At 38.9% G+C, this 11,673-nt stretch overlaps 1 protein-coding gene across 1 annotated transcript; it reads left to right on the top strand.

Moving 5' to 3' along the window:
* The first annotated feature begins 6,882 nt into the window (after positions 1–6,882).
* barr (barren) lies at positions 6,883–10,116 on the top strand. The gene is made up of 6 exons (XM_065230287.1): positions 6,883–7,246; positions 7,420–7,551; positions 7,631–7,826; positions 7,909–9,158; positions 9,222–9,401; positions 9,462–10,116. The coding sequence occupies exons 1-6, from the start codon at positions 7,160–7,162 to the stop codon at positions 9,792–9,794; spliced, it is 2,178 nt and encodes a 725-aa protein (XP_065086359.1). The 5' UTR covers positions 6,883–7,159; the 3' UTR covers positions 9,795–10,116.
* Positions 10,117–11,673: the final 1,557 nt, after the last annotated feature.

The following is an 11,673-nucleotide window of genomic DNA, read 5'->3' as shown; positions in this document are numbered from 1 at the left end:
AGAAATCGACGGTTAAAGCCATTGTTTACAAAAGCAATTACGCCCCTTTGAAATGTTGACACTGAATTATCAATTTTTATGTTGTTAAAATGCATCCAAAACATCATTTTTACAACAAACGTTAAAATTACCTAACGGAATAATTGGTCAGACCATTATTCCGCAAGGAAAATGAAATTGCATTCAGAATGCGCCACCTTCATGTCGATGACGATACTAATGTAATCGATCTTTCCTTTACCGATTTCTTTTGAACTGCGTACTGGGTCAAGAAATGCTAATTAAAAGAAATTTCTTTAACATTCCGTGTCCTATCCCGTAGCACGTAAAAACGTCATTACTTTTCAGCTGCGTACCAGGCTTAATGCGGGTCCACAATCCTAGAAACAAACATTATTTGGCTGGTCATACACTGAAAAAAGTTTTCACTTAGTTTCTATTAGGAACGCACATAGTATTTTTCCAAAAACAAAAACAATGATTTTTACCTGAATATCACATAGCATTAGAAATTCTATATGAGAAATCATATATATTTCATTGGACTCATAACGTTCATGTGATTTAGTGGTGCAATTTCCAATTATGGGATCATATGAAAGTTATGTGAAATTCACATGGATATTTCCACTGGTTATGTGATTTATTTTATGAGTGTACAACAATCTTATGTTAAAAAATATATAAAACTTCACAGTGTTCTACAGACAAAATGAAATGCCATAAAATTTTAATTGATTTTAACATTTTAACTTGATTATGCACAACCTTAGAGCAAAAACAAAACAGTGGTTCCTTTTATTATACTTTTGAGTGAGTGTACCTCATTAGGCATAAATACGTTAGACATACGGACGTTAGGCATAAAGTCATTAGGCATAATATATGTTAGGCATAATGTACGTTAGTCATAAAATACCTTGCTACTATGCAACTATTGAAACCTGTTTCGAGCATGGTTAACAATGCTAAGCGTTGAATAAACGATGATACAAGTTAAACAAACATAGTTTATTTAATAAACATAGTTTGGAATCCATTATTTATCATATCATAAGTGACGTAGCTACATATTTAATCAATGGAAGCCATTGCGAATTTTATGAAACCGCTGGATGCAGATCCCATTGAGATGATCGTTACATATCGCCTAGGGTAGGAAAAATCTATGTTCATCAAGTTCAAATCAGATAATTCCATGCTTTATTGTTTGATAAACAACCGTGAACAATTAATTGTCTATGATGCCGATGGAGAGTCACTCGAGGTACGCATGTCGCCTGCTGGGGGCACCGTTCAGTACGTGAGAGTTTACGACCTACGATCCTACCACCAGAAGTCCCGGATAGCGATCTAGCATTGGTGCTAGGAAAATACGGTACGTATAGTACGGGAAAGATTAACGCTACCTTCGGCCTCGATATGCTTACAGGTGTGTGAGATCTAAATATGGATGTAAAAAAGCAGATTCCCAACTTACTGCATTTTCTCAACCATAATTGATGAATTTACGTTACGGTCGACCAGTAGATGGAAATGATGTGAAAATGATAATGACGTTTTGCTACATGTCATATCGTATATTTTTTTATTACATCATTAGTTTTGTAATTGCAAATCTGAAAACTAGCTGCCGCATGGCCAGTTTTACCTTTGCGTAAATTCATTCTTCCAAAGGAACAAAAATGTGCCTTTCCTTTGTAAAGCCTGGTACGCAGCTGAAAAGTAATGACGTTTTTACGTGCTACGGAATCGATGAATCCACGTTACGGTCGGCCAGCAGATGGAAATGATGTGAAAATGATAATGGCGTTTTGCTAGCTGTCAAATCGTATGGAATATTTTTTAGTACATCCTCACTTTTGTGGTTTTGGATTTCAATCCTAGGTGTCGCATGCACTGGTGCAGTTTCGCCTAGAAACACACAGAATATGCTAAAGAAATTACTTTCCTTTAGCATTTCTTGACCCAGTACGCAGTTCTAAAGAAATCGTTAAAGAAAAAATCGATTACATTGGTATCGTGATCGACATGAAGATGGCGCATTCTGAATGTAATTTCAATTGCCTTGCAGAATTGATAATAGAGGTAATATATAATAGAGGAAGAATAGCGCTGCCGTCGCTGTCGAAACATCTTTTCCTTACATCTAATATGGACAAAACTGTCAAAGCGAGAAAAAACTATGCAGTTTGACAGTTCTGTACCCGGTATTATTCAATATCGGAACGAAGAGAACACCAGCGCTATTCTTCCTCTATAGTATATTAGCTGTATTGAATTGATGAATTTACGTAAAGGTAAAACAGGCCATGCGACACCTAGTTTTAAGATTTGCAATTACAAAACTGATTCCATACGATTTGACAAGTAGCAAAACGTCATTATTGGGGCCTCCCTTAGCTCAGTCGGTAAAGACGCAGCTACAATGCAAGACCATGCTGGAGGTGGCTGGGTTCAATTCCCGGTCCAGTCTAGGAATTTTTCGGGTTGGAAAATTTCTCGACTTCCCTGGGCATAGAAACAACAATCAATACGAAACTAACGATTTTAAATTGGCTCACCACTTTAGTAGCCTATTGGTCCCAAGCAAACGATTAACGTACCCTATTCTAGTTGAAATTCTATTACTACACTATGTTTGTTTTGATTCGCTATGAAAGTTTGACAGATAACATCAGGGGTGTGTGGATTCATGCAGAACATGCAGGGGTGAGTGAAATAGCTTGGGACTGCTTGGGACCGTTGTTCTGGTACTGAGTGAGCCAAAAATAATAATGATTTTCTTCGGGACCCAGTGGTCTTAGAGTTACCTCTATGATTATACTATTTCATGATTTCATAATTTCGAAAAACATTTTTTATAGCAAGTGAGTGGAGGTAACCCTGATAAAAACTAATAATTGTTGATTCTAAAATTTGACGACACCTCGCTATAATCTCAAAATTTAGCAGAAGGCACTTCCCTATAGCTGTCAAATTTTCTTTTGGAAAAAATTCTCAAAAATTACTTTTCAGTTTTCTTTTCAGCTGCTTTAGCCTTGTACCTGTCTCATAGCGTTCGTATGAGAAAATGGAAGAGTTGCCAGTCTTCTTGATATGATGTCTTCGCTAGTACGCAGCTGAAAAGCAATGACATTACACTAAAAAAAATATTGAAATCTAAATAGTATAAAAGTTACAAAGAGCTTTGAGTGTGTTGGTTTATTTCCTTTAAATTCCGTTATAATTGCTTATATTTTGACAGATACGCGTATTTCGTCTACTACTTGTAGACTTCATCAGTGCCAAGTACTCAACACCACTTTGCACTGATGAAGTCTGCAAGTAGTAGACGAAATACGCGTATATGTCAAAAGATAAGCAATTATAACGGAATTTAAAGGAAATATATCAGCACACTCAAAGCTCTTCAAAAAGGGATTCCGTTAAGATGTTCGACAAATTTAAAAAATAAAAGTTACGCTAAATCGCTCTCCGTACCGAAGCAAAAGTCAGTATAAAGGGAGAGAATGCAAACTTAGTATAAAAATGGTATATGCGTGCCATAGTATGAAATCGAAATATACTTACAATGCATAGATACGGTTTATTCGAGAGAATGTATTGTTGGTTGCAACTAAAACTGGACTGCTCCAAAAATGCAAAAAGTGTGATAAAAGTGCACGTTTACGTCAAATCGTTTTGCTACTATATAAGAAATAAGTGCACCGAAGACAACAAAACGATTTGACATAAACGTGCACTTTTATCACGCTTTTTAATAAGTGAAAACACGCTTATTTGTCCAGTTTGGTGGGAAATGCGTAATATTTTTCGCTTCTGTATTTTATTTATGGTGAATATTATTGTTTTCGAACAAAAATTAAAATTGTCTCAGGGAGGTTTATTGTTCGCTTTAGCTAGGAAATACTAGGCTCAGTTTTATCCTTTTATGAGTGATTTTTTTAAATCACGCACACTGAGGCAGAATGGTACTTCTGTTGGACAAAAATTGTAGAGTTCACATCTTAGGGGATTGGTGCCTTTCTAGATAATTGGTGTCTTCTACAAAGTTGTTCAGGTGGATAAGTACTATCTTTTGACATAATTATTTATTTATTATATGTTAATTAATTAAAATGTTGACATAATTATTTATTTAATGTATGTTTTGTGGTGTAGTGGTAAGCGTGATTACCTCTCACTCCAGCAGGCCTGGGTTCAATCCCAGTCGGCACCGCCGGGATGTTCTGAGGCATAACATCTCTGATCACGCCTTCCTTCGGAAGGGAAGTAAAGCCGTTGGTCCCCGGTTCATGAGTTGATGGGTCGATAGGTAGGGTCCAGGTGTGGGAGCTGCCTCCTTGGCGTCGGTAGCATTGGTGCTCAGCACGGAAAACAAGATTGATGGAAAACAAACCAAAGAAAAAAAAATATTCAAGTAATCGTAGTAATTCCGGTAATCGAGAGTAATAACAGATATTTCAAAATAATAATGTAATTTTAATTAATTGAAAGTAATCAGAGTAATTTTCATTAATCTAACTGGAACTGACCGGTAATGAACGCTGGTACAAACCCTCGGGAAAGATCGACTACATAAGTATCGTGATCGACATGAAGGTGGCGCATTCTGATTGAATTTTCACTTTCCTTGTGGACTCAATATCAATAATTCCGTTTGGTTATGTTAACGTTTGTTGTAAAAATTATGTTTTGGATGTATTTTAACAACATACAAACTGATAATTGTTGATTTTTTAAATTTATGACACCTCGCTATTATATCAAAATTTAGCAAAAGACACCTCCCTGTAGCTGTCAAATTTTCTTTTGAGAATAATCCCCAAACATTTTTTTTTTTCCATTTTCTTTTCAGCTGCGTACCAGGGTTTGTTTACAATTGTAATGCTAACAACTATATGCGGAATATCAGGACATATTTACAAAGTATTTCGATCAACTTGCTCTTTTTTAACGCATAATAGCAATGCATGCTCCAAATTTCGATTCTATCCGTATACAAAATTATGGTTTGCTGTTTATTCACTAGCCGCGTCGATATTGGAGGCGAACCAGCCCAAGGCTGAAAGCCTCGCTAATAAAGATAAATTAATTAATTAGCCGCGTTGATGTTCCTCGCTAAAAACGCACGTATATTTTTTTCAGAACTGCATTGATAATTTATCACCTATTTTGATTTATTTTTTGTCCGATTTAATTATCGTCACGATTTTAATACTTCCACCACATTGGTTGAAAAAGAAACAGTAATTTTCGATTGGCTCCTACCATTGTCTCCGCCAGACTATGAATATAATGCGAGATATGATGACTACCCTTATACCAAAAACGAAGTGACAGATGACTAACTGGCGAAGAAATCAATTTAAATAATGTGGTTAGCTGTAATTGGCAAATCAAAGTTGGCACTCGTGGTGAATAGAAGAACTATGAGAGTGATGATGGTTTCAAAATTTTCCACGGGGAGGTATACGAGTACAAGCTTAAAATGCTTTTATTTTGCAAATAGAGCATTTTATTTATATCTGGTTGCTGCTACAGTTGTAGAAAAGCTGAAATCTATGTTTACACATAAAAATCTGAAAAGAAATTATTTTTTCTATATTGTATGTTTATTAAGTAGTTCTTAAGTTTTCTACTAGCGTAGCATTAACCAGATTTAAATAAAATGCATCATTTTCAAAATAAAAGCATTTTAAGATTGCACTCGTATACCTCTCCGTGGAAAATTTTGAAACCATCATCACTCTCATAGTTCTTCTATTCTCCACGAGTGCCAACTTTGATTTGCCAATAGAATTTTCTTAGAAGCTTGTGCCATCAGCCACCAGATGGGCTAGAGTTTTTGTTTTGATTTGAACATAGTTGATTTTGTGTGCTATATGATCTTTGACAGTGTGCAAAGAGTGTATCATTTCATGTGGTACACTGAAAAATTGTAATAGCAGGTGCGTCACCAAAGTTTTCGAGCCGCTCCGTCTGTCACTTCGTTTGTGCTTATACCATAGAGGTAACTCTTAGACTAGAAGGTCCCGAAATAACGTGTTAAACTTTTGGCTCAGCTGTGATACTCCTTTCGGTCCCAAGCTAATCGATTCACCCTTCGAAACATAGGAAAAACCAATAACCCCTCATTTTATCTGTCAAACTTTCATAGTGTGTCAAAACAAAGATTGTGTAGTACTAGAATTTCGACTATAATGGGGTACGTTAATCGTTTGCTTGGGACCAATAGGATAGTCAAATAGTGAGCCAAATTAAAATCGTTAGTTTCGTATTGATTGTTGCTTATACCCCGTACAGACTATGGCTTTTATCTAGAGAGAGCTGGATTTAGGGCTTAACAGCTTTTGTAAACAATGGCTTCTCTCGTTGATTTCTAGGAATTCGTGGCACGCCTATACAAACCAACATATCCATAGGGAAGGGGAAGTCTTACTCTACTCGATGGTGATGTCGATTTGCCAGGGTGAGCCATGTCTTTCGAGAAATCATCGAGAAAAGTCATTGTTTACAAAAACTGTTACGCCCTAATTCCAGCTCTATCTAGATATCATGTCTATCTGTCTTGCAATGAGCACATTTAGTTTGCACTGGAAATCCTATGTATGAGTGCTCATTGCAAGACAGTCTATATTACATGACATAATCAATAGTCTGTACGGGGAATAAACAACTCTTCTTTTGCATGCTTGAAATCATATCATCTAGCCCCTTGTTCAAAATCCCCAGTGATAGGCAACACGCGCAACTCAAGCATTTAAAATCTTTTAGGTGTGGTTGTGCGCCATCGATCCTCTCGTTGGACCGATTTAGAACAGCTGTCACTGTCAAATTTAAGTTCAGTGGCGTCGTGAAACAGCAACCGCCGTTTGTTTTCCATTGCACACAGATACAAAGCGTCCAGCGTCAAAACGGGAAAAATTTATTGCTTGTGTGGAAATTTTCGCTTTATTTCTGCATAATATTGTGCGAAAATCTACCGCGGAAAAAGAGTTTGGTGTCGTGGGAATTTGGTGTCACTCGGTTGTTCAGTTCGTGGAGTAGTTCAGTGATAACCATTGCGCCGTGAAAAGTAAGCGCTCTTTCTGTGTTGGGGCTGAAAATTATACCGGAGGGCGAAGCGCGATACCGTCAGTATTCCCTGGAAACGATGACGCCCGTGGCCGTGGTGGAGTCTCCGCTGCGGAGATCTGATCAATCTCGACTGTATCGGTCTTCGAAATCAATTACACCTGAAGTGAGTGTTTAGAGTTTGTTTATTTGGTGGCAGATAGCAAGAAGCTAGTGGGTGATCTCGACGAAGTCGTGCGATGCGCGTCTTTCAAATGGGAAAATGCACACACCGCTTGCATCTTGCATTTCTTATTGGGTTCCCGACACATTTGTATAATGCGCAAACGTTGTTTATAGGTAGTGAACGATGACGAGGCGGAACGTCGAATACGACGGTCGGCCACCCTGGATGATAGTGCAATAGCCGGGGGATCGACCGTCGAGAATAATGAAAACATCAAAATGTGCCTTCAACTATACTCAGATAATGTAAGTACCTACCGGATAAGTTCTAGGGGCTATTAAGTTTTGCAGCATTTTTTTATCAAACTTATATTTCTTATTATAGAAACTGAGTAAGGACAATGCCTGGTCGGTGACGATCATTGACACCTTTGCAAAGCTGATGTCGCGTCACACGAATGCAACGCAGAATTTTCAGGTTGCTGGCTCGACACTGGAGGCTTCTACAAAAGTCTACGGTCTCCGAGTCGATTCCGTGCACACTGACGTAATGCGAATGTGCTCGGAACTAACACGGCAGTGTAAGTATTGCTTCTATTTTGTCTTAATCGCAGAAATGCTCAATAATCTAAGGTTCTAATAATTCAAACGGCAATTTTACAGCTGCCCGCGGGATGGACAACAATCGCGAAGATGTTGATGAGGATGACGGCGGTGCTGACAATGACAATAATGTCAGTGTACCGGCCGGAGGAGCCGACAAGGCAACGCAAGAACCGAAAGTAAAGCGGAAACGTGTCCGAAAGGTGGCCAGTACCATTACCAAGAACAAGGAGAGTATCAATGGCCCGCTGGACACGAATCCTTTCACAGATCCGTTCTTTGCCAAACTAAACTCGGTAGTTGGGGATGTAAATAGTTCCAGTCGACTGATGCAGAACCTTGTTCCTACGGAGAATGCTGAACTGCGCCTGCGGATGGATTATGCCTTTTGGGACGATTCGGAATCTCTGCAGGTAGATTTGGAAACAGAGAACTACAAAGAATGCAAACAAACTGAGACTACGCTGTACGCTGTGCATAGGAAACACAAGCTACACCAGATGCTAGCAGGGTACGTGATAACAGACGCACCCGCAGAGGACGACAGTGACGAAGAAGATAAGATGAAGGACACCGACGACGTGCAACTTCGTGATGGTCAAGCGGAACCACTTGCAATGCATCGATCGGCTCTGGATGTCCAGTTCGATATAGATGCAGAAGTTGAGCCGATTCCCGTTGGTGATGCTTACATAATCGATTACGTACCACAGGATGCAATGGGCGGAGCGGATAACGACGACGAATTGAACGAGGAAGATCAGATTGCACTTCAAAACTGTCGTGGTCTGAAGCGAAAAACTGTGCTTATTGAGGATATGCGCCCAATCGATTCTTCGTCGGTGAATTTGGAATATTCCTACCGCGCATTGGACAACATCTCGCAGTTTTGGGCTGGCCCTTCTCATTGGAAGTTTAAGCGAACCAAGAATCCCCGCAGCTTGTCGATGCAGAAAACAATGGATACGGACGGCAAGACAAAACAAAAAGCTACTCGGAAGAAAAAACGATTCGAAGCCGATACTTTGGATGACATGATCAGCGTAGCAGAGGAATTGTTTCCTGCTTACAATTCAAATCGCCCCGTGAAAAGCATCACCCATCAGAAAAGTTTAATTTGCAAGAAATGGGATTCGAAGAAACTGAAGCTGCCAAGCGATTTCCACTTGGAACGAAATCGCTTCGACGTAAATAAATTTGCCCGAGGTATGAAGCTACAAGAGTTTGATGCGGCCCCTGAACCGGATGTGCCGGTAGATGAATACGATTACAGCAATCCTGTGGATCAGAACTATTGCAGTCGAGTAATGGTAAGGGTTTCTTTTCAATTGCATGGGTAATTTAAGATCTTTAACCGTAAGTTTAAATTTCAGAACGATGAAATGGACGCTGAAGCTGACCCGGTTCCAAGCATTGCTGGTAGCTCCGGGGACGATCATCAAACTTTTGACGACGTTGCAAGCAGTGGAATTGGTGGCGTAGGCGTCGGGAATCAATCCATTAATGCCACCCTCGATTTCATACCCACTGAATTCGAAGGCGCCCCAGACAAGGTACATACATCATTTGTTTCACTTTTAATTTCATTATAAAACGTCTTTCCAAACTTGTAGGTGACTAAGATCAACATTGCGTACGCGAAAACGGCCAAGGTGGTGGACATGAAACAGTTGAAATCGTGCTGTTTGCGACTGATTGTAGAACGTATTGGTGAAAACCAAATGGAACCTCCTAGCAGCAGCAGTAGCAGTAAGCCTACCGGCAACGGCAAAACCAGCTTTTCCGAAATCTTCAAAGAGCTGCCGCACGTTCTGTCTAAATCGATGAGTGAGAACATTTCTAAATCGTTAGCCTTCTATTCGGTGCTGCACTTAACCAACGAACGGTCGCTGCGGCTAGTGCGGCATGATGATTTAGAAGATTTTGAAATTTTACCTCCCGTGTAACGAAGCACCATACTTGCACTTTTTATAAGAGATTTAGAAATACGTATTGTGCAAAGTAGTTAAGCGAGAATCGTCTACTTTTACCACACTTATCTCAGTTTTGTACAAAGCATTGGAATCGAAAGAACTTTTCGTGTTTTTCATTTTTCTAGTACTAGAATGTACCATCTGCTCAAATCAACATTTTCTGAACTGCGTTATAGTTGACTTGTTTTTAGGAGTAACTGGAGTTCGAAGACCTGAATTTTGGAAACATTAACGTGTAAAGAAATAAATCTATTAATAAGATTATTTTGTAAAACCTAATCAAGTGGGCTCAACAGAAGATCGAAATTCGTGGTGTTCATTGACTTCAAAATTGTTATTCTGTTGAGCTTTTCGATTGTTAATTACTTAAATATGAAAGAAAATACTTGATAGCGAACGAATGGTCGTCTTCAATTGTGACCAGGATCAAGCCACCGTGTTTTTATTCCATTCAGATCTTTTTCATAATAAATGCGCCTATCACAGGCAGATTCAAGCAGACTCTCGCTGACTTTGCGAGGATAGGGCCATTTCAAATGTTATGCGAGATATGCTTTAGGTTCACTAGCGAAATACCTATATACCATATATGGTGCGTGTCAGCGTACCACACTCAAATTATTTTCAAGACAAACGAAATGCAGAGAATTACCGATGAATTACTTTGTGCCTGCTCGAATGTATTCGAGATAATCATCAACAACGCTTCATTTGTCAGCTGTAGAAACTACATTTCTCTTGACCATCATGGTTTCCACCCCAAACGTTCGGTCTCAACGGTCTCAACAAACCTCGCTCCTTTCATTTTCCTATGGCTACACGCTTTTTTGAAGCTACTTATTTTTGAGTCGAAAATCACCCAGTCCTGCCAAAATCAAACTTGCTCAAAAATGGGTAAACTAGAGTCGGTGTATAATGAGTCACGCCAAGAGAAAAACAGTTGAATTCGCATCACGGTTTGCGAAAGATTTCCTTTCTTTTCACTTGGCAACAGAGGACTGCTACATCAACTTCAAATGACTTCTAGCGAGCAAAAAAAAATAGCGGCTGTTGTAAATCATTATATCAGTGATTTTTTCCAATCATCTTAACAAAAAATAGTAGAAATTCTCATTACTGATCGTTACCAAACGTATCCCATGACAATTTAACGCTCACTGCGTGTTTATGATCATTTCTTCGATTATATTTTATATTTTATTGCAATACCTTTCGTTGACCTCTCATAGCATCGTAATGTTTGTTTACTTTGCACGATAGGTAGCCGGTTTGACAGTTCAATAGGTAGACTTGGCTTCACTCTTGGCGTGACTCATTATACACCGACTCTAGGGTAAACATGCTTTTGCTCAAATTTGAGTAAACGTGCCTATGGAGGAAACTGGGTAACGGTTACTCAAATGATGATATTTGCCAACTGAGTAAACCTTACCGATTTTAATAGAAACGAATGAATGCCCCATGAAGGCTTATGCCTAAATTATTCCTTTGCGGTAGAATATTAAAAAAAAGAACATATTGGCAAATCAAAGTCGGCACTCGTGGAGAATAGAAGAACACTCTAGATAGAGCTGGAATTAGGGCGTAACAGCTTTTGTAAACAATGACTTCTCTCGAAGATTTCTAGGAATTCAAAGCACGCCCACGCAATCCAATACAACCATCGGGTAGGGGAAGTCTTCCTCTACCCGATGAGTTGATTTGATGTTGATTTTGTAGAAATTATCGAGAGAAGTCATTGTTTACAAAAGCTGTTACGCTCTCGTTCCAGCTCTATCTAGAACTATGAAAGCGATAATGTTTTCTAAATTTTCCACGGGGAGGTATACGAATGCAATCTTAAATGCTTTTA

This window comes from Ochlerotatus camptorhynchus, unplaced genomic scaffold (genome assembly GCF_037179485.1).
Source record: "Ochlerotatus camptorhynchus isolate MF236.1 unplaced genomic scaffold, CSIRO-AGI_Acam_v1.1 ptg000329l, whole genome shotgun sequence".
In the NCBI taxonomy this organism is placed as follows: domain Eukaryota; kingdom Metazoa; phylum Arthropoda; class Insecta; order Diptera; family Culicidae; genus Ochlerotatus; species Ochlerotatus camptorhynchus.
Note: the sequence above shows the minus strand (reverse complement) of the source record. Positions and strands in the feature narration are given on the sequence as shown.